This window comes from Vanessa atalanta, chromosome Z, assembly GCF_905147765.1.
Source record: "Vanessa atalanta chromosome Z, ilVanAtal1.2, whole genome shotgun sequence".
NCBI classification, from domain to species: Eukaryota; Metazoa; Arthropoda; class Insecta; order Lepidoptera; family Nymphalidae; genus Vanessa; species Vanessa atalanta.
The window spans coordinates 14,826,049-14,850,597 of NC_061902.1; the positions used below are offsets into that span (position 1 = coordinate 14,826,049).

Consider the following 24,549-nt stretch of genomic DNA (forward strand, 5'->3'; position numbering starts at 1 on the left):
TTATGTAAATAATTTAATCTTTAGATTTATTTTTGTCATAATACAAAAAGTAATAAATATATCGCAATAGTAATTAATAGTAAAACATTTTGTAAGTCCTGCTACAAAATATTTCAAATATTTTTGAAGTTTGTAAAGTTGAGCCTCCTGCTTCTTGTTTGCCACCAATAACATAAAAAGTGTACGCGTAAAAAAGTAAGCTTATAGACGTACAGGTACTTAAATGTATGCTTACGAGATTATATTAGAGAACCAAATCTCTCCATGCCGGAACGATACTTTGACACCATGATGTAGCTTTGTTTTAATGTTATTTCGTTAAATGATCCCAGGTGATACTCAAGAACTGTTAAACGAGGTCGCGGGTACTGCTCGTAAATAGTAATATTTCTGAGAAATATAGACTCAAGTGTTACGAAATATTATTTATACGATTTGCTTTAAATTGCATTGCCAATACATTCAAAGTATTACACTACTTGTTATCTACTTCGTGTAATCTACATTCCGGCGAACCGAACTAATAGAATCCATTCGCTAGACCCACTGCTAGGCACGGGTATAAATTATATCTAATGGTTAACATTATTCTGCTTGAAGTTATCTATACCATTAGAGACCGCAAGGCGATACGATACACTTGCATACGTGAACGCGTTTAAGTCAAATGTACTAAGTAATATGTCTATCAAAATATAACTACAAAATATTTCTGGTCTCAATTACCAATGAAAATAAAAATAATTACATTAATTATTACTAATAATGAATCGTGCTTATAGTATAATTAATAACTTAATTTGAGTTTTTTTTTTCTATACGACGTGTTCAGTTTCGACGGGAAAAGTAACATATTCCCAAAACAAATATAGATGTCCTCGATAAATAATGCACGAGAATCCGACTTGGGTTAAAACGATTATATTCATATTAAATATAATAATAATAAATGTATATGTTAACATCTCCAATAAGTATAACCTTCTTCGAAAAAGTAGAAAGTTATTAATTAAAGACATGTTCAATCGACTTCTTCTGCACGTCTACAGTTGTCTATTATAAAAGTATTTTTTTTTTATGACAATAAGGTTTATTTGTGTATAAAATATACAAATAGAGATTATTTTACATTTGTGAAGTGAAATGTAATATTGCATCAAAGTGTTTAATAGGAGGTAAGATTATCGTAACAGTGTTAATTACTTATAAATTCCATACTTAAATCATTAAATTGATAATCAAGCAACTCACGGGGTTTAATTAATTTGGTATAATACGTAACGTAAAATAAAAGTAAAACAAAATTAATCTGTATTACTTACGAAAAAAATTCTTAGCAAATATTTTCCGTTGTAGTATTTGTGACATCTATGTTTTAAGCGAAGACTGAATAGTTTAGTTATTTTTGCTCTTAACGAGCTGTTATGATTATTTTGTTTGGAATTTTCAATAATTATCAATTATGTTCTAGTATCAACTACTGCGTGGAGACTAGTTTTTAATAAATTAATTATAAATTTTATTATATATAATGACAAACCTATAAGAATATCTCTTATACATACATGAACGACGTTTATCTAATAGTAATTATTCAGTGGATAGTTTCTTCTATAAAACTGCTTTAATTATCGCAGGGATAAATTACAAATAGTAAACACGAAATCTTAAATAATTGACAAGTTACAATAAAATAATCCGTGCCAAAGAAGTATGTTTATGCTCTTTGTTCGAAGATAAGTTGCCTCTTACACAGATATGGCGGTAAGGTCGGCAGCGAATAATAAACATTAAGTGAGTGATAATACTGATGCTGATGATACGCTCAGTTCTCCATTGTCGTGGTCTCTCGGCCCGCAAACACTCGCCGGATAACGCAGCTACTTATTTCAAAGAGGCCTTTTACAAGGTCTTTGTCATTATGAAATTGTCAGCTTTAATATAAAATTAATAGAACACGTTGCGGCCGTAACGGCTGTTGAACATGTCTCTTAACATTTCAAAATATAAAATAAATGTAATTCGACATTTTACAGCAGAAATTTCGTTTAAAAAAACATTACAACATTTTGCTAAAAATAATAATATAATATCACTACTTATTCAAGTGTATCCTTTTTTTATCTGTAGATACAATTAAAACTTTGCTAGCAATAGTATCGACTCTAGAGCGTTAAGTTTGTCCTATATTAACGGTATTGATTGTAGCTTGATGTTTTAAGTCGCATGTATTTAATGACACGTTACGCAAACGCCTTTCCCCGGGCTCAGTGGCGGACGCCCGCAGTGGCGTCGGCACAAGCCACCTGATGTCAGTCAAACATGATACCATCGCACGAGCCCACCCGGACACCGACATCTCATTCATTTTACAAATTAAAGTTATTATCCTAGTAGAGAATATTACTTTAAATTTCATAAAAGTATCTGATCTTTACAATGTTACGACAGAATTTCCAATATCGGTCGCGAGAAATATTGAAAACCGCTTTAATAATCTAATCTCAATTCACCAACGAAATGAAAACATTCAAAATAATATTTATAATATATTATGTTGTAACTTTGACATTATTAGTGGGTATTTTAATTATCATACACTAAGAACTAAAATGCTTCTATATAAATACTTATTATCATTATCGAATATTCATAAAAATCTGAGCAGTAAACTTTATCAGAGAAATGATTTGAAACGCATGCAGATAGCATGAAAATATGTATAACTTTCTTTGCAATAGATAGTAAAAGTTAAGTATCAAATTATTCGCCTTAGCATTCTGTTTCGTTTCAATTTCACGGTCTTTTAAACTGATAATTCGTGCAATTTTTATACGTCGCTTGTGTATGAAGCTAAATAAATATACTAAATTCCTATAAATGAAAACAATTAGGTAAATGTAACAATACGATCATCACTATTTATTCTACTTTTTGTGTTATTATCATTTGTAAGATATTTAAAAGTTCTTGGATATACTTTTTTTAAATGAACTGAATGAAGATAAAAAATATTCTCTTAAAGAAATAAAGGTGTTTTATTAGTCTTCACAATAGTTAATATTTACAAGTTTGCGGTTATTATACTAAGTATACATGTTTTCTGTTGCCAGATGGGTTTCTTAAAAAAATTAAATCTTGTTGAACAGTCTTTGTTTGTATTTATTAAAGCACGTCAAAGTGAATTTGTAGTCTGTGTGACAAACTTATGCAATCAGTAAATTACGTGTTTAATTAATGTGAACGCAGGGCTCCGTAAGACTTTAAATCCAAACTACCGCATTCGGTTTTCCTTACTTGACTTACTTGTACTGGGTTTAGTTTAACAAGTATTTACTAATATTTTTTGTAATGACAACATTAGAAATATTGCGTCAATAAAAAACTCTCAATAATCCAATTGGCAAAATAATCTACAAAAAATATTACAACGTAAAGTTTGAAAAATATTATTTAGATTCATCCGTTTTACAATTTTAATTCCATAAATACAGAGTATACAAAAATAACATGTGTGTTCTGTGATAAAAAAATGTGATGACGAAGGTACCAAACGAGTCTATACATACTTACATCACCTCACACTCGTAACTTCGTCAATATTAGGTAATGTCAAACTTATTTTTTTTCTACAAAGGTAGTTTTTATTTAATGTATGAGGAACGGTTTACAATATACTTGTAATTATTCAACAATGCTCTAAAAATTTTTAACATAAGAACAATACAATTATTTCTTTTTTCATTATGCAAATATCATTCTACTTCGCCGTTTTTCAACATCTGTAATGAAATGGATCCCAAATTTGGTTCAAATTATGACTTTCATAAGATCCTCTTTTATAGTCTTGAAGATAAACCATATGGGGTTTCTCGTCTCCTAATCTATTACGTATTATTGCACGAAAGGGGTAAAAAAACCTCGCGATTAACGCTTTTGTCGCAACCGCTGACAGTAATACAACGCAAAATATTTAAGACGCTATCGATGAAATTAGAAATTCAAAAAACGAATGATAAATATCAATTGATATATATATTCGCAGCTACGTAAGTACACTTGGACGGAATATCAGAATTTTGAGACATTTTATATTTATTTAAGTGACTCTGTCGAGAGAAATCTTAACAAGTAACCGTCAAAGTCGTTAAATAATAGTTTCATTTATAACACATTCATTTATTATAAACCGTAATTTGTAGTCGTTTGAGATTGGCGTTCCATCTGTCATTAAAATAGCAAAGGTACTATATTAAAGGTTTGGAAAACATTTGCAATATATTTTTTGTAATAAATCATAGTGAATGGTAATTTTTCTCACTCGTTATTTATTGTCTTCGTGTTGAATGGACGTGCATTATAACAATGTTAAGTACCATAGTTCATTTATTGAATAATATGTACTGCGATAGTGAGAGACTGTTTAATAGTAGTAGTAATTGACAGAAAATTATCTTGAATAACAAAATTTAAGTTTAAATCGGTCTTATCACAAATAGTGTAATGTTTTAAGACAAAACTACTTATTCATAAACTGTGGTTTCACAATTAACGTTATTTAATGTTACAAATAATGGAATATATTGGTATTTAATTCGTTTTCTTATGAAATTACGTACTGACTTGAAACAACGCCGTGGTTAATTATTTTGTAATAGGAAGAATAAAACCATATACTTAAGCAATATCTTAACAAATATATTCAAGAAATTTTTACATAAACTATTGTGCACCAGCTCGAGAGTATTTCATAAAGTTAACATAATTTGTTACGTAGGTATTCCTTCACTTACAATAATTTAATATGATTACAATATACAATAATTATATTCTGAAATAAATGCATGACTATGTACGAATTCTCACGCTCTATGTCATGTTTTAGAATTGACAAATAATATCCGGTTTATTAAATTCGCGTTATTATCATATATATTTACAAAATAATTAAAATGACTTAATTTATTTGCTGGCAGGATAATTTCTGTGTTCTAGTTTTCATTAGGCAATCTCCTTGCGTAAGAACAGCTTAGTTCTATTTGCATGGACACCCGTAGGTTCGCCTTTCAATAAAATAATGGAACTATTATACATAAACGCGATAATATGTTAAAGCATTTTCGCAATGGTAAATTTTACATATTAAAACAAGAAACATGCATATCATTTACAAGCGAAAATCTATTTTTTATATCATTGCTCACATTTTAAGTTATAGGTTTGTAACGAACATTATATAATACATCCTGTATTATACGTAATCTTAACGCATTTTTTCAAATAGATAATAAATACTGAACTAAAATATTTTTATATAATACAAAAATTATCGGTACTTGTTTCAAGTTTACTTTTAACTCTCTGACTTTTAATAGAGCACTCTGGTGGAACATTAACACGTAATTAGATCGACAATGAATATCTTCAACTTTGAATAAGAAAGATTGGCATGGATTGCGCGGTCGCAATCGAAGTGATGGCGATACAATGCGGAGACCCTGAGCCACATTCGATTCGACGTTAACGCACGAGCAGCGCTACTGCATTGTGCGCTCGCGCCGCGACTTGCAGCCTCCCTAAGATTACTGCGAATACTTACTGTTAACGAGACCATTTCAAATGCCTTTTAGTTAACACCGTTACTATCTACGAATATGTTAACATAAATTATTTTCAATTAAAACGACGAGTAATTTAAGGTGTTCTGAAGAACTAAATTTCAGTAAACATTTTGATGACGTTAAATAAAGTAAACATATTTATTTGGTGTTAAATATTATCAACATTAATATTATATATTTATAATTATATAATTATTTTAATGAAATAACTTTTAAATGCATAGACTCGCCAAATGAATAAATATAAAGTACACAGAGTATTTCGTTGTCAAGAAGAAAATATGTAAATATTATCTAGCAAATAATTGGTAAGGGCCAGTTGCAACTAGCGGCCGATTAAATATTTCAAGCCACTCCACTTTACCGACAGCGCCCATAATTTTAGAGATTTGCGTAATGCCGAACGATGTGAACCTTCTAAAGTTACCTGTTAACGAGCTTGCACCGAGGCAGGTAGCACAATAAACAGGTGACAATAACGAATGATTATATTATTTTCTATCTATTATTAGTAAATAAATTAATTTTATTTTTAATTGACAATGCACTGAAATCAATGATGCAATTGTATTATACTATTTTCATTGTACTCAACCCTTACTGGAATAAAATTTTACGCGGCGATAAGGCTTCCCACATGCGTTTCGGGTAAATCATCACCAACTTAACAATTATTCTACTCCCCACCCGAAGATCGGATCCCCCCCATCTCTTCACATGTGTACATGTGAATATATGATTTCTCTTCTTTCAACTCTCAAATCGTTTATTAAAAGACTAAATCAATAATTGTGAAACATTTAAACAAGTTTAATAATTTCAGAGCTTTCTTACGTGTAATTGCATACGCCACGCGGCTATTTACTCAAAATAATAAAAAAAAAAATCTAGAATCTAGTTTCCCCAGTTTTTAAAATTTGTAAATTATAACTAAGTTGCGGGTTATTTAACACACAATAAACTACTTACTTTTCTTTTTAATTATCTCCGGGGAAATAAAAGAAATAATCTTAGGAACAGTTATAAGCACTGACACATTCTTTAAAAATAAATGAGGCTTTTGTCCAACGATGGGACTTATAATATACTTGTAATATTATTATCATACAAGTTCAAAATAACTTCAGTTATAAGTGCACATTTACGTTAGAAGCATTAAATATCGATATAAAATTCTGATTAATGTAGGCACTAATTAAAATACGAATCAAAATAATCGTGTTTCACTCCATATAAACATTTTAATACCTACTTTATTAAAACATGTATTAAAGTATGTCCATGTTTAGATATAAATAAACTAGGTCGTGATTTAATCATCATAATTTTTTTTATAAATTGTGTAAGTTCTTCGATAAAAATTACTCTCAGTTGATAATAAATAATTTTTAATACTTGAAACGCAACAAAAACTTTGATAAGAATTTACAGAAATTTCAATCGATTCCTTTCATGGTAGTGTTTAAATTAATATAGAACTACTTATGAAAAACTTGACTATATTTTTACTATTCCTTATTTAGTTCTTCAAAATATGCAAATAAAAATATGCAGAGTCTATCTACTTTGCATATTTTTATAAATAGAATACACGACAAGGCTCCATTTACATTATAATTTAATTCTAATATACTGTATATTTTGTTTCAGGGAACAATACATTTTTAACGTATTCGAGGTCATCGTTAGTACCTTAGAAACGAAACTTCAAAGAATTGAAAACTTGGATAAAGCAGTTGAACACCTAATGAGAAGAGTTGAGGCACTGGATTCACGAGTTAACGATAATATTCATAAAACTGATGCCATTATATCTAAATTGGGTAATTTAGATCTAAAGCTATTTAGTCAACTAGCACAAAGTGGAGAAGAAACTGCTACTGAAAATAACAACAGGAAAACTAATGATAATAAACTAAGTAATGCACAAATGCTCGATAAGAAGCTAGAATCGTTAGATCAAAAAGTTTCTGATATTGACACGAAATTAGTAGGCTTGAAAACCCAAATAGACAATAATTTCTTACCCGTCGACGACATCAACGCCGAAGCGAGCGAAAAGAAGCCAATCAATCTTAATGTTATAGAAATAGCAAAAAGCTTGAACACAGAAGTGATTAATGAAATTACTAAAGAAGTCGATCAATTGAGATCATCAATGTCCACAGTAGATCGTAAATTACAATTTCATATAAATCTCGTGTCTGAAAATTTAGGAAAAGTCCTATATATGATGGCTGATGTACACGCCGCGATAGTGGAACCTGAAGCTGCTTCGATAAATGTAAATAATATATTTAAAAATCGTACTGTTACAAGTACTGCGTCGCCAGTAATGAAATCCAGTAAAATCGATACCCTCGTCAACAAAATCATTCCGATGATGAGCGTTTCTGAAAAAATGGACGAAGTATGGGATGTGGTCGTCGGAACAAAGAGTTCTGTAGACGATCTGGTACCCAAATCAGATGAACTTCTGACGCAAACTCAGAGGCAGGAACGAGCTATTGGGCAGATTCATAATGACTTACGCCTTAAAACAAATCTCATTATTGAAAATCTGGACATGGTAGAAAAACGTCTTAAGAAACAGGAGGACGACGTAGCAACTTTAGCTCAACGGCCAGTACCAGCTGAATTACTGTTGGATCCAACAATAGACAGACTTGTTGAATATGCACCAAACAGGTACAGAGTGGAGGAGCCCTCAACGGATCCGATCACTACGGTTGCATACACTACCCCTACGACTGTCATCGGAAACAACAGGTGAAATCATTCTAAATATTATGGTTTATTTTGCGAAAGTTTACTTTGCGAGTGTTGCTTTTGCTTTGCGTTGTGCTAATTAGCGAACGTTTTTAATTATGTAATGCAATATCATCAATGTAATTAAAATTGTGCATAGAATATTTCAATAGGCATACGAAAATGTTATATGTAGAGTATTTAGTCTAATAGTGATGTCGCATACAGCCCGAGCAGTCCGAGCAATTCGAGCGCAAGTCCTACGAGTGCCACTGTAACAGTGACACCGACAAGCACTGGCAGTAGCGCAGGCCCCACCAGTCCTAGACCCACGAGCCGCAAAGGCGGAATCATCTTTCCGAGTGTGAAGAACAAACCCATCATCGGCAATAACACATTCGCTTCCGAAATTGTCGCCAACTACAAAGACGTTAAAGTGAGTTATACATCATATCGATTTAACAATGATTATTAACATCGATCAGACTTAAGCAATGCGACGATTTTTATATTTACTAAAACATGTGTTACTCAATTGCTGTGCGAAGTATTTTATTTAAGATTTTTTTTCTGAGTAAGTAATAAAATTCGCTTGTGCTTATAACAATATACTTATTTATCTATATCACTATTAACATCTAAACAATTACAATATAAAATTGATCTTAAAATAAGAAAAATGATCCTGTGTCTGAGTTAGTTAAATACATGTATTTATTTCAGACGACAGCGTTTTTCCGAGAATTCACTCGTTCACGTTTTACAAAATGTATTGTTTAAAACAGAACATTAAGTACATCATTATATCTAAGCAAATAAAATAAGATGAAAATAAAAATTAACGATAAAATAACTTAAATAAAAGCTATTATAAATTAAATATTAACTATTACATTTTTAAGGGAGACTAGATTGTGCAGGACACAATTGTCTACTCCTTTGTTCTTATAATCTGATGGAAAAACTATCAATTCAAGGTTTGAAACGGAAAATATTTCAAATGCATTACATTACGATATTGAATCTATTTTTATTTTTACAAAAGTGAGGTCTTTTCATAATCTTGGAGCGAGAGACTCTCTTTGGGATATTTTTAACAAAGTAGGACTATGTAAACACTTACATCACAATGTATGTACAACAATATTATGTATATTCACAGTAGCATTGATCACTTTGATAAAATCAGTGATAATCATTGTATGTGCATAAGAAGTAAGGATAAGCTTATAAAGCCAAGTTTCCGACTACGCAAAATAAATAAATCATTCTTGGGGCAAGGTATTCGTTTCTATAATAAAATTCCGCAGACATTTTTAACTATGCCGTTTCATAAATTCTAATCATTTGTTAAAAATACATTGGTAAAGAAGGCATATTATTCGATACAAGATTATAGAGATGATAAAAAAGGGTGGAGTTAATGCTTGTTGACTTCCAGGCAGGATATATAACATACATATATAATTCTATTTAACTAACATGACTGTATTTTTAGATGTTGAAAAAGAGTAACTACTGAATTTCTTGCCGATTCTTCTCGATAGAATCTACATTCCGAACGGATGGTAGCTTTACTTAATTTAGTTTGTTAAATGACCATTCAAAATTGCTTGTAAAAGCCTACTTGAATAAAGTATATTCTGATTTTGGCTATTATCAATCTCACATCATAAAAATATTTTTTAAAGAACCAGAACAATAATCTCGATAGAAACTAATAGTAATTTATCAACGGTACGTAAATCTAAGTACAAATATAATAGGTAATTCGAGTTAGTTATAGAACGGGGCGTTTCGTATCTAACCAAGTTATTTTGTAGGAATTTTAATAAGTACCGTTTCCAGTTTGTCAAACTACGAATGTAAAATGCACATACTATTTCTATTTACTAAGCTATAGTGACTACCATTTAAGTCTCCTAGTTTAGCAATAAGGAACACTACGCAATATTTGGTGGCCAAGATATCCATTCACTAAACCACATCCTGCGACCACTATGAAAGGTATAATTAAAACCGAAGTATACGGTTACATTGATACACTTGCCAACTAATCTAATTCTCTCGTTTGTTGACCGCTCGACTGATTGTTGCATCTTAATTAATAATTTTCGTATTACATGTACCATGTACGATGCGACCATGAAGAATCGAAGTTGATGGTTGCTGAAAGAATTTTTTATCGAAAATATAGCATGCAATTTCGTTTTTAAAATGAAATATATGGTATGGTATAATACAGGTTCTTTAAAATTCACCATTCTCTATTTTTGCACTTACTGCAATCCATATCTGGTATTATATTTTAAAATAAAATAATGACATTATTTCATATACCAGTTTAGTAATATACAATGTAATTGTAAAGTTAACTTTTGTTGTTCTGTATCTATTTTTTAATAAAAAAACATTAAACATTCCCAATTCAATCGAATTTACGTTTTGTAAATTTACTATCATAATTGATAAAACTGTAAAATATTTCAAAATATGTTTCTTGTGATGTTATCATCGGAGAGTAAGAAATCTGAACATTATAGTAATACAATCGAGAGGTAAGTACCGCGTACTGATAATGTTACAGTAATAACTGGTTTCCACGTAAATGTGTATCTACTTTTGTTCTTAGTACAAAATAAATAGCACAAAGCGATACAGATGATACATTTGTGGGCTATATTACTCCCGGGCTATTTAAAAAAGATCCGTATTTATATTAACTTTATTCGTCTAAAAATATTTAGATCACGAATGGAAACTAAACTTTATTCAAATTTTCCATCTTATTTTCGAAGTGTGAGTGTATTTGAACTATTTTGAAACAGTTAACATGATTTTGTGATACACATAACATTACCCGTTTCGTGTTACAGTTGTTATATCATGTGTGGATACGGGCTATGGCAGAGCGATTTCAATACTGGTATTGAAAATGGGACTCCAAGTTGTGCGCCAAGAGTTGCGCGCATGGAAAGTTGATATCGTTACGTAAATCTGGTTCATGTACAATATAGTCTGTGCAGTGCTTTTCGCGACTTTGTCGGCGTGCAAAAACCAGCCGTTCCCACTGAGCGACTATTACCAATGCTTGTAGAGTTATTATTGTTTCAACTTACGCGAAACAATCGGTTATGACGGATTATTCACTTTGGGTACCTTTATCGGGTGACGCGAAAATTACAAATTCAGTTAAATACACATTGGAACGCTTTTTTATTTTACTTATCAGAAAATAGTGTTCGTATAACGAACAAACATAATACTTTATATCTGCAATCTACATCACAATATTGAATAAGTTATAAATACATTAAGTAAGCGTTGTAATTGAGTAAAAGTGTAATATATTTACAAAATATAGTACGATTATATTGTACGAGTTGAATTTAAAAGCTTACTGTTAAATATAGTATGTACGTATACTCTCATACGGATTGTTGCAACACTAGGTATTACACTTTATCTTGCAGAATATATAAAAGTATTATATATAGATGTATGTGTGTAAACATATAGTAAATATTGATAAACTGTATATCATATACCTTATTATGTAAGTATCTTAAAATAATTAATTAGTAAGCAAAATATATCGAGTAATTTAGATCTCATAACACATCAAGTCGCTTTTGATGTAATTATTCTATTAAATTTTATTATAAATTAACCTAAATAATTATACGCAATTAATTCTACTCAAATCAGACTGTGTATCCTTCAGTAACGGAAAAGAAAGCTATAACAAAATTTAAAGCGTAATTTAAATTAGTATCGCTTACTATGCTTTAATGTCGAAGGTGTGTCGATTTCCGTTACAATTTATAAATTTAATAAAATTTATTTTAATTAGCTCATACCGATGCATTGCGATATTTTATATTTACACTTTAATATTATTTAAATGTTGCGTGAATTTATTATATAACCAATGGATGTCTAAAGCGCTTTTAAGCGGATGATTTGTTTGAGATGATCTATAATGCGTTATAAAAACTTTTCAGGGCTACTCGTGCGTCGATCTCTTCAACGCCGGGATGCGAGAGTCGGGCGTTTACTACCTGCAGATAAGAGGCACCACATACTGGTTCTTGAAAGTGTTTTGTGAACAGAATGTCGCTGACGGAGGGTGGACGGTAAGATTATCTCCAATATTTATTTGCACTTAATCTTTACCGATTTATACTCGAACCAGAATCCGCACACGATATAAATTCGTAATATATTTTTTGTAAAATGTAGTTTCATCAACATCTTCCACGGACAGGTTTTCATATTTTATTCTACGTATTATAAATAAATGCGTGACTTTTTAATTAGTTTTAGTTATAATATTTTTAGTTACTTTATTTATAAATTGGAAAATAAACTGTGAAGTTTGTGTCATTAAATTAAATAATATATCGTATAATATTTTTGTATTTATTGAATTACAATAAAGCACCATTCATGAAATTTTTAAATATGGACACAAGCTGTTAAAAATACGAAAATAAGCTAACATTCATTTAGTTTTTAATGTCTTGTTCTGATGCTATTTTTAATTGCCTTTAAAAATGATAGAGCATTAGGAAATGGAGTTGACGTTGTACTTACAAACAACATATACATATATATATATATATTGTTTTTTTGTTTTAATGTAAATTTTTGCTTATTATTATTTCTCCAATATATTCCATCTCAATTTCCTTGCTATAAATAATAGCAACGAAATTGTTGAGTTTATTGTTTCAAAACCGATTAAGTCTGCGCGTATTGTGAGAATTTATATAAACTATTAAAATTAAAAATAAGTACTTTAAAAAAATCCGATAAAAAAGAAAAATCTTATAAAATAAATTTAATAACTTAAACCATGAATTGCAGGTAATTCACCGACGGGATGACTTCGGTGTTCCGGCTGAAAATTTCAATCGTGATTGGAGCGACTATAAGAACGGCTTCGGTGACCCCGGCAAAGAGTTCTGGCTTGGCAACGAAAACATATACATGCTAACCAACAACGATGACTACATGCTCAGAGTCGAACTTGAGGACTTCGATGGTAACAAACGGTAAGTTAAAGTTTAGTTTCCTATTGTGTCTATTGTACCTTATGTATATATATAGATATATATATATATATATATATATATATATAATTAATAATTGGAGCGTCGCTTCCAAAAGGTCCAAACTATTAATTTATAACAAACAATTTTCTCTCTGACAACATTGACACACTGACATATTGAGCTAAATTTCTAAAAAACATTTGCAACATGTCTGATATATAAATTTATATCGATCATATTAGACCATTGTGTAAAATCGAAAAAAAAAAGAAAGAAGGAAGTTCTTGGAGATACTGCTGTGTTAAAATATTTATATTAGAAAATATATACATTTTTTTATAGACAAAATACTTTTATTCTAAATAGAGAGATAAATTATAAAGAAAATAAATATAGAAACTTTGACATTTAAATGGAATTAAATTAAATTTACATTTTATCAATGTCTTGTATAAAAACTTTTTAGTCATATGTTCATTAATGACTGACTATTATTAGGATTAATTTATTTTAAATTTATATTATTATAAACTATAGCGCTAACAAGAAAAGTGTTTTATTCCAGGTACGCGCAGTATTCGCACTTCAAGATCTATTCTGAAGCGGAATACTATAAGCTTGAAATAGACGGCTACGAGGGTAACGCTGGCGATTCTCTAAATGATCCGTGGTACGGGTCCAACAACAGCCCCTTCTCTACTTACAACCGGTAATTATTTCTTTCTATATTTAATGTGTAGTTATAAATAGCGCACTATGCTGGTGCTACCGGTCATTAAATATAGCTTTACTATAAAAATGTATATTACGGCAAGATATAATTCAATACCTGCCAAGAGACCATTTGTTATGCAACATGTGTGTTTATATACCTTATCTCGAAGTATTGAGCGATTTTTGCTATATATTAGTAAATTCCAAGATAACCAAGTTTACCAAGATATTTCCAATAAAACTATTATATTTTTCATCCATGCAATTTAGTTGTTTATAGTGTACCAAATTACTCCGGATGTTATAAATATATTTAAAAAAAAACTATAAGATCCGATTTGTAGTACACACGTACACCACAAATCCGTTATTAGCGATGTTAGCTGATGTTATCTCAGATAAGGGTTAGATTTGAATCTTTTGGTCGGTGACAAACGATATAACAATGTCATATAAGTTACACGTATTATAGTATTATAAAAGATAAAAACAGTAAAATAATCAAGTAATTTATTCATCTATGAATTATTTAAATTGAAGACTGCTAAATACTGTAGAAATCATGCCCCGGTGGAATACTGACAAAAATCCTAGCGGTATTTTGCCGCTGTCGCTCCGAACGAAAAAAGATCCAGTTTTTTATGTCATATATTTTTGTAAATTGTATAGAAACATATTCACAAAATATACCAGAATGTTTGCAGAAGTACAGGGCCAATGTCGGCTTGAGTACACATCGCTGCGTAAGCGCTGCTCTCTGACACGCGGTGTGTACGTTAGCGCTTACAGCATCCATGCTTATGGCAGATAATTTACATGCGTAGACGAATACCATTGAGCAATATTGAATTCATGTTCAAAGGGACAAAATGTGTTGATTAATTTAGTTCCATGTTTTCTGATAGCCACACGAAATAAATAAATATAAATATATATAATGAAGTTATTGTTCTAAAATAATTACCTAGAACTATTATTAATGTCGATTAAATTAAAAAACAAAAACGAATCTAAAATTTTATACACCATCTTAATTGCTGTTTTATGGTATGAATTAAATGCGGTCGATTAAGATTTCGCAGTACGTTACACCAGTTAATTGGCTGCTACATCGATCCAGTAGAGCTTATCCATCCTATGGCCAATAGCCGGGTTAAATTAATAATAATAATAAAAAAATCTGTCAATAATTATTGTTGCAAATTTGAAAATTAGCACCATACCACTACTACGGCCCCGTACCTTTAAAGTCACGCATAGGGGTTGGTTCTGCGCCCATCGAATATTGAGAATTATGGAATACAGAGCTTGAAATATATATCCAATGCTGTGACAGTAATCGGTCTATGAGGCGTTATTAGAATATATAGAAAGATAAATATACTTTGTGTACTGAGTGTAATATATTATAATCCATAATAGTTAATAGCACCTGCATCGACAATTATTCTATTTAAGAGTTTTAAAACAGAATAACTATACTGGCTGATTTTATCCGAAACCTAATAATTCGACATAAAATAATCGTGTTTCTCTAAAATGTTTTGTATCGTCTCATTCTGGCAGTTTACTTGCTGTATCTTCCTCTCCTTTTTGCTACAACATGAACGTTTCGAGTTGTTAAATTCAGTTATTTTTTTAATTGTCCGGGTCAAGTGTATATCAGTATGTCAATAATTATTTAAGTTAGAATGAATATTCACTTCTGACATTTGTAGATATTTATTTTGTTACAGTAAATACTTTGAAAACTTTCGAAATATATCGTTATAATGTTTACGAAATGGAACCGATTTCACTTGCTATTGTTTATAATCCTATCCCCAGGCACGTTTTTCTTGGCACTATGAAACAGCGCGCAATACGATTATGCAATTCCCCTTAGGTCTTAAACCACTTCTGAGTTGCCTAATACAACATCAGATAATTAATTAAATTGTATAATGTATTTTAAGTCACCCGTTAAAACGTCTGTAATATTAAGTATGACTGTCTATTCGGAATTATAATCTAATATTATAAATGCGACAGTAACTCTCCCTATCTGTCTGTCTTTTGCTCTTTCGCGATCAAACCAATAAACCGATTTTTTATTAAATTTCTTATGAGGAAAGCTTGAACTATAAGTATAACTACATAGGTTTTTTATGACTAATTACTGACGACCAATCTCTAAAACGCGCGGCAATTATTTATATATCTTGGCACTTTACAATAACTTTTTTGATTACAGGGACAATGACAGGTCTTCGTTAAACTGTGCTTCTATGCTAAAAGGCGGTTGGTGGTGGAAATCCTGCGGCCGTGGTCTCAACGGCCTCTACCTTCATGACCCTCAGGATCTGACAGCACGACAAGGTACTATTTTTCCCATTGTGTACAATAATTGAAATTGATATAGACTTTATTTAAAGAGACACTTGCGAAAACTAAATCGTCTATTTACAAGTTAATAAAAAATGGAAACTTAACGTAGAAAAACCCACATGAAACATACATATGTAAATCAAATCAAAATTAAATCAAATGTATTTTTTGAAGTAAACTTTACAATTAAGTGGTAGTGCCACACTGCATACCTTCGGGTTGCAGCCGAATGGGCTGGCACGCTCGGGGAAGGACCATTCTCTCACTTAAAATCGGCGTAAAGTGGTAGCTACGCTACCGCGTTTCGTCCGGTATGTGAGAGTCCCGGAGGCCCGACCTCCTCCCCCCCAAAACATAATGGTTGTACAGAATTTGGTTTCATTACCCCAGGAGGGTACCATCAGCGACTGCGGTGGAGAATCCCTCTCTGGGCATCTATGCTCAGTACGTAGACCACCTGAGCAGGGATGCCCAGGCTGCCCTCCGAATTCTGGGGGGGAGGGGCGGAATTTTGCGCTCGCCACTGTTCGGGGCAAGCGGATCGGATCGAAGCGGAGGCATCGTAAGGCAACCCCTACCGCTTCGGACACCTTTTTTGGACTCACACCACACCACCACACTTTAGACTTCTGCAACATAAGGGGACTCAACTCCAACTTGAACGCCGTTCACTTTCACCTTGAGACGGCGAAGCCGGCCTTGCTCTTTCTTACCGAGACCCAGATATCCTCTCCTGCCGATACGATTTTTCTTTCTTACCCCGGGTACAAATTGGAACATTCCTTTGTGTGGGTGTGCGTTTACGTCAGAGATGATATCTGCTCTCGATGCCTCGGCAGCCTTGAAGGCCAGGACCTATCGATTATCTGGCTGCGTGTAGACTGCGACGACCATCCGCGAATCTTGCCACGTGCCTTTATAGGTCCATAGCGGTAATGCCGAAACCGACCGACTGGTTGAGCACATCCAAATGGCTACAGATTCCGTGCTGCAGCAGATCCCATCCGCAGAGATCGTAATTCTTGACGATTTTAATGCCCACTATGCTGATTGGCTTGGATCACGCACTACCGATCATGCAGGTAGATCTGTTCTCGACTTCGCTTTAGCATATGATTTGACACAAGTGGTCACCTCGCCAACGCGAATACCAGACGTGGAGGATCATATACCCTCCCTGTTGGACCTTCTGCTGACTTCCCATCCGGATGGCTACCAGGTTATCGTCGATCTCCCTCTGGGCTCGTCGGACCACTGTCTCGTCCCGAGTATAGTGCCAGTTGCGCGGTACTAACGACCTTGTTTCGTGGGCTGCCGCACTACAACTCAGCAGATTGGGATGGGATGCAGTCCTTCTTTGCATCCTACCCATGGGGGCAGGTTTGTTTCTCGCCGGATGATCCGAGCGTTGTTGCTGACTCTGTCGCCGATGTGGTACTTCAGGGTATGTATTCTGTTCATTCCGTATTCTGCGGTCCCCATCAGTGGCAAGTCCCAGCCCTGGTTTGGTCAATTCTGCAAAACGGCTTCACGCCGAAAATGGTAACGCTACCAAAACTAGACTAACGCATCGGCGTCTCGTGATGTAAATACCAGCGCATACAGAAAGGAATATAACTCTGCCTCTAGATCCTTCGAAAACGTGATTGCTTAAGCAAAGACGGGGTACATTGGCAGAATTGGTGAGAGACTGGTGCGCCTCGCTTCAGAAACACGTGCGTTCTGGTCTGTCGCTAAGGCTGTCTTAGGGAATTTCTGTCAGCCCTCTTTTCCATCTTTGCACAGAGACGGTGAGTCATTGGCCCATACAGCGAAGGAAAAAGCTGATCTTTTAGGATCTCTCTTCGCGGCGAACTCGACTATGGATGACCAAGGAAAGTCACCACCAACAATCCCGCGGTGTGATACTACGATGCCGGAGGTTAAATTCCGGCAAAGTGCAGTTCGCAAAGCACTTGTTTCCTTGGATATTCGAGTGGACCCGATGGATCGATCCCTCCAATCGTGCTACGGACTTGTGCTCCCGAGTTGGCGCCGGTCTTAACGCGTCTTTTCCAGCAATCCTATGCATTCGGCGTCGTTCTGAACTCCTGGAAGACTGCTTTGGTGCATCCGATCCATAAAAAGGGCAACCGCTCAGACCCGTCCAATTATAGGCCTATAGCCATCACCTCCTTGTTCTCCAAGGTAATGGAGTCCATTATAAACTGACAGCTCCTGCGGTACCTAGAGGAGTACCAGGTGATTAGCGACCGCCAGTATGGTTTCCGTCGGGGTCGCTCAGCCAGTGATCTACTACTAGTTTACCTTACTCATAGATGGGTGGAAGCAGTTGAGAGCAAGGGGGAGGCATTAGCAGCCAGTTTGGACATAGCGAAGGCCTTCGATCGCGTGTGGCACAAAGCGCTTCTTTCGAAGCTTCCTTCCTATGGGCTTCCCGGGAAATTATGCAATTGGATTAACAGTTTCTTGGCAGATTGGAGCATCAAGGTCGTTGTCGACGGTGCATGCTCCGACTTAAAATTCGTCAATGCTGGTGTTCCACAAGGCTGCGTTCTACTTCGTTCACCCACTCTGTTTCTTCTGCAAACAATGACTTGTTGCAAATCAATAACATTCACTGCTATGCAGAAGACAGCACCTTAGACACCTCATACATCGGCCGTGCTAATATTTCTCGGGAAAACGTCGAAGAAACTTGTGTCTGAAATCGAGTCTCCCCTAAACAAAGTCTCGAACTGGGGCTGGCTAAATCTAGTCCATTTTAACTCCAAAAAGACGCAAGTTTGCACGTTAACTGCTAAAAAACACCATTTGTCGTATTTCCACGATTGGAGCTTTCAAAGAGGAGGAGGAGAGGATTGGAGATTTCAAAAATTCTGGTAGCCCCCACAGTATCGGAATTACTTCGACTTCGAAATTTCAAGCCTTGTTCAGTTCCGTGATTAATCGGAAGGCAAAGCCAAATTGGCCCCAATAAAGTTCGGTGTGCTCAGCAAGGCAAGACAGTATTTCACGTCGGCCCATCGTCTAAGACTATACAAGGCGCAAATTCGGCCTCACATGGAGTACTGCTCTCACCTCTGGGCGGGTGCTCCCCAGTACCACGTCCTTCCAATTGACCGTATCCAACGGAGAGCAGCTCAAATTATCGACGATCAAGCCCTTTCCGATCTGCTGGATCCTTTGGCTTGGATTAATCCCGACTGCTGAATTTCAACTTCGGGCATCTCGTCAAAATTCTAAGTTTGACCGGCACCACCTAGATGTCCGAAAATCCGCAACAGCGCGATTTGTAAGACATTTTCTGCCTCGCACAACCACTCTGTGGAACCAGCTTTCGCCGGCGGTTTTTCCGAACCGATACGACTTGGGAACCTTCAAGAAAAGAGCGTCCTTCCTTAAAGGCCAACAACGCATCTGCAAGTCCCCCGGTGTTGCAGATGTCCATGGACGGTGGTAGGCACTTTCCATCAAGTGAACTCGTTTGCCACCTATCACATAAAAAAAGGAATGTAATAGCTTGATCGAGTTAAAGTATAATAACAATTTAAGCATGAATATTTAGTTAATACTAGCAAAATAGATATTGATCTATAGTCGTTTGGATCATTTTTGTCACGGGACTTACATAATTATTAAGGAAGGCAGTTAAATAAGAATCCAAGTTTACAAAACGTTGTTTATTATTGTATCAGATGAAACCCATAGAACGAAATTTAAATTTAATAATTGAAATGTATTTAATACTTCGTAGAGAGTACATTCTCATAGTAAATCTACGGCATTCTTGGGATCGTAAGGCTTAAGTAAGCATAAGGTGGCGTTGGGTGACGCATTAAGTCCTTTATTGGTATTTGCTGGAATATTAGAAAAATATTCTTCGACTTGGCTGGCTAAATATAAGTCTTCACTTATACTATTCCTTTTTATATTAACGAATAATTGCCCTAGATCACATTTCGTTCTGTCTGTCTCCGAAAATATAATATCCCTAGTAATTTTCATCTTATTTTTAGATTTTAAAATTCTATATTTAGTATGCAACGACGAGCTGTTTGACAAACTTATATGTATAACTAGGAATAATTTCAAAAAAATGAGATATGAGATTGAGATTTACAACTACGATTATATTACTTCAGTTAATATAATTAATTTCGAATTATATAGACACCAGTAGTGGCCCAGTCTGAGAACTGTGTTTGATTGTTTTGGTAAACGCGTTTGGCTTGGAATATTTTATTGAATTACTTTTCAATTAATTTTAAATCATCTAAAAAGTTGGGATTGAGCTAAAATTAAATTTTGGAAAATTATATCATTGAAGTTAAGTAATCGTTTTGCAGTAATTGGCCTACAAGTGATTTTCCGTTTCTTTTGTTTATCTTATAAACCTTGAATCGATATCATTTGGCCGAAGGGATCCGATATTAGCTTTGACTTTCTTATTTACGACTTCACAATTACAAAATGCGTTATCTATACAGGTTGCGGAAGTTGCTAATATACTTGTAGGTTCACAAAACACTTTATTTAAATTATAAGACTGAAATAAATTTATGAATCTAGTACTTTAGAAGTTTGTACTAATATATCAGTCTTAAAAAGTCCACACAAAACAGCATTGTGTGGCTCAGTGCAAGCTCACTTAAGGCTTAAGCACACACTCAAACAGATTACAATCTGATATTCGATACATGCACAATGCTATGGTATGCTCGATTTATGTATCATACATATCATCTGTAATTAATTACAATAAAATTTATATAAACTTGGATCTGACCTTAATGTAACCTCTTAATCCAAAACCTTAGAGGTTTTGAATTGTAGAGCAGTGTAAGAGATCCTGACAATTTAAAAAAATAATCTAATACTAAACTCCAGCTCAGAGAATGGACTCATTATAAAATACATTGAAGGGTAAACCCTGGCAATACATAGCATCACATTAGTCTGATTCTCATCAACAGCGATTTTATTTCCTAATCTGACCTTTAACACTGTATTTAATAGATCTTCTCTTATTTCTCTTTTTGTTAGATTTTTTCTTATTTCAATACTGTTTTTTTTTTGAGACATAAACACTGTCTTCATCAAGCTCATCATATACTTCGACACAAATTTACTAAGACTGGAATAAAGAACGATCTTTTTTTATGTGAACAATAGATTGCAAGTTGTAGTAAGTTTTTTCGCAAGTTTTGGATGTTCAACCGAATTATAGATGGAATTTACTGATTTTTGGACCTTATTCGGATTTATGATACACTTGGATAAATAAAATGTATCATTAAACTTTTTTCTTTCCATCCATTCTCATGCCATACTTATTTTGGACCAAAAAATTAATGAATGACGGTATATTTAGTGCCATCTGTGCAAAATGAAATTATAAATATCAAAATATCCAGTTCGGGGAAAGTCAGTTGTTTCAGTACTGATTGACGAAACAATAGACATTTCTAGAACTGAACAATTTTTCCTTATTTCTGATCTTACGGGAGAAGGCATCACACCATGCCCAATTAATCGGTTGAAATTCAATGGTATAGCTACAACAAGTTGTTTTAGTAAAGGCTACTATGGTCCATCATCGATGAATGGAGATTTCAATGGTGCTCAAACTTTAATAAAAGAAAATTTCCACGAGCCATTTGCATGCATTGTAATGCTCATTAACTTAATTTGCAAAATGCGGAGACTATTTAAGGGCATAGGCGCATTTGCACTACGGTCGACTGTGCTGACAGAATCAATCAAAAGTCTTATGCCAAATTCTTAACACAAGATATTAATAGCAATGTGCGAAACTCGATGGATTAAAAGACACAACGGTGTAATGCGTTTTGATGAAATTATTTTTCCCGTAGCGCATGCTTTGAAAAGATTAAACATATGATAAAGCGAGAGTATAGAAAATATGATTTAATTTGAAGATTTTCTTATCAATTTAAACATAGCCAACAATTTGATTGATGTTTTTTTCAATAATAATCACATTTTGTAAATATTTACAAGGTTTGGGATCTCGCAACAGCATTTGATCAAGTCGACGTTGTAATTACTGCTGCAGCACATTCTTTATTTCTTTATAACTAAACAGAGAATCAAGCAAAGCAACTAAACAGCTATGTGTTCTGCGCGGAGAGTGGGGCGCCAACACCGCCAAATAACGTAGCCGCTGACACTCCCGAGAATTATTAGAAACGCGCTTCATTCATCTCGATTACTGACCATATTATTAATCATTTAAAAGAACTTTTCGCTACTCACAAGTCAGTTTTGGGGTCGCTATCATTACTGATGCCACAGAAGTTTAAAGCCAGCATTTGTGACCTGCATAGAACGGTCTACTTTTACAGCCCTAAATTTTGAAGCGGAGTTTATATTGTGGCAAGCGAAGTGGTCAAAATTAATTATTGCGCAATTACCCACGAAGCCACTACCAATAAAGCTCTGGACAACTGTAGCGTAGTGATGATGTTCCTTATGATTCAATAGCTTCTCGTGAACACGTAGCGCTACACACTAACACCACTAGACGTTACTCCTTGTTGTCGTAGCTGAGAATATATGACTAACGATAAATGAGACAATTAAATACATTAAGTATGACTCTGTGAGGCAGAAAAATCAGAGAGTATCAGCGATCAGATGTTTCGAATGCGCGCATCAATGCAGATCATGCACACAAATACAACTACGAGAAGTATTCCTTAGATTTCGCGTCAAGATATCAGATCAGATCAGAGATGTTGTTCTGTTAAAACAAATTAGCTTTTTTATATATTTGTTGTTTAATATAGGTATAATAAAAGAGTCAATGGTTTTGAACTCAATGGTGCTCTAATGAGTTACTCGTCACTGTATATTATCTAAAAAGAGAACAAAATAAGACAAGCAAGTAATAATCAATAACTGTTATTTGTCTTCCCTTACAGGTATTGTGTGGTTCCGCTGGCGAGGTTGGGACTACACTCTCAAGCGAGCGTCTATGATGATCAAACCCAAAGGCTTACAACCCAACACATGAAGCCCTGGACAAATTCCCGCGATTTTATTTTATTATGTCTCTGTTCAATTGTTACGTGGATTCTGGACCTGTCTAACCGACTGTTTGTTAAAAATCAACGATAACAACATTCTAATCGCGTGTAAAAGTTTTAATTAGCCGTGGTAAAATGTATCGCAACGATTACTAGTAACATCAAACCGAAGATTTTAACAAAAAAAAAGTATTGAAGTGTATATTCAATTATTTGTTCTTGATATTAATGTTGTGGTTTTTATTATGCTATGAAACTGTTACATTTTTAATCATATCGGTTGTAAGCCTCGCGTTACAAAGATGAGTACTGAATCCACGTAATGACCCAAAAAAAACAGAAGGCGGCTCATCGCTCAATTCGGTATATAATTCCGTTCTCCTAATGTTATTTCTGTAAATAATTCCCTTAAAATCATCTCCCTCCCGTCACGGCATTGCCTTCGTCATTATTGATTATATCGACTTTTTGTATATAACAGATTGTATTCATAATATCTTAAACGTCGTGCCACACAGCCCTAATTCATTAATTTATTATTCATAACTTGATACATTAAATTTTCGTTAATTAGCTTTATAATTTTAGATTGTAGAATAAAATTAAGGTGTAAATAAATATGTATAACTATAAATTGAAAAATAAGCTATAAACAAGATGACAGTTGAACTGATTTTATAATCTTTCTTCTCTTCGTTCCGATTTAACGGGGCATATATTTATAATTGAACTTACGTCATATTATTATATATCTATATAATATTATTATATAGATATTTTTTTTTTAAATTGCAATTTTTTTCGTACCAATTTTGTAAAAAAAAAAACTTTTTGTAAAAATCAAATGTTTAAATAACACACTTAACTTAAAAATTAAATAAATGTTTCATAAAGGTTATTATAACCATTATTTTGTGGATTGCTTAGGAATGGCACATGTTTTGTCATAAATTCTTTTGACTGCAAAATTTAGTAATACCAAGTAAATAT

General features: G+C 33.5%; 1 protein-coding gene across 1 annotated transcript in view; it reads left to right on the top strand.

Moving 5' to 3' along the window:
* LOC125076191 (angiopoietin-related protein 2) overlaps positions 1–24,348 on the top strand; it is a 58,144-nt gene extending 33,796 nt beyond the window's left edge. Inside the window, exons 2-8 of the mRNA XM_047688219.1 lie at positions 7,272–8,390; positions 8,598–8,805; positions 12,374–12,505; positions 13,239–13,426; positions 13,992–14,135; positions 16,374–16,498; positions 23,455–24,348. Coding sequence (XP_047544175.1) covers positions 7,272–8,390; positions 8,598–8,805; positions 12,374–12,505; positions 13,239–13,426; positions 13,992–14,135; positions 16,374–16,498; positions 23,455–23,546 — 2,008 coding nt within the window. The 3' untranslated portion in view covers positions 23,547–24,348. The remainder of the gene's footprint in view (positions 1–7,271; positions 8,391–8,597; positions 8,806–12,373; positions 12,506–13,238; positions 13,427–13,991; positions 14,136–16,373; positions 16,499–23,454) is intronic.
* The last annotated feature ends 201 nt before the right edge of the window (positions 24,349–24,549 follow it).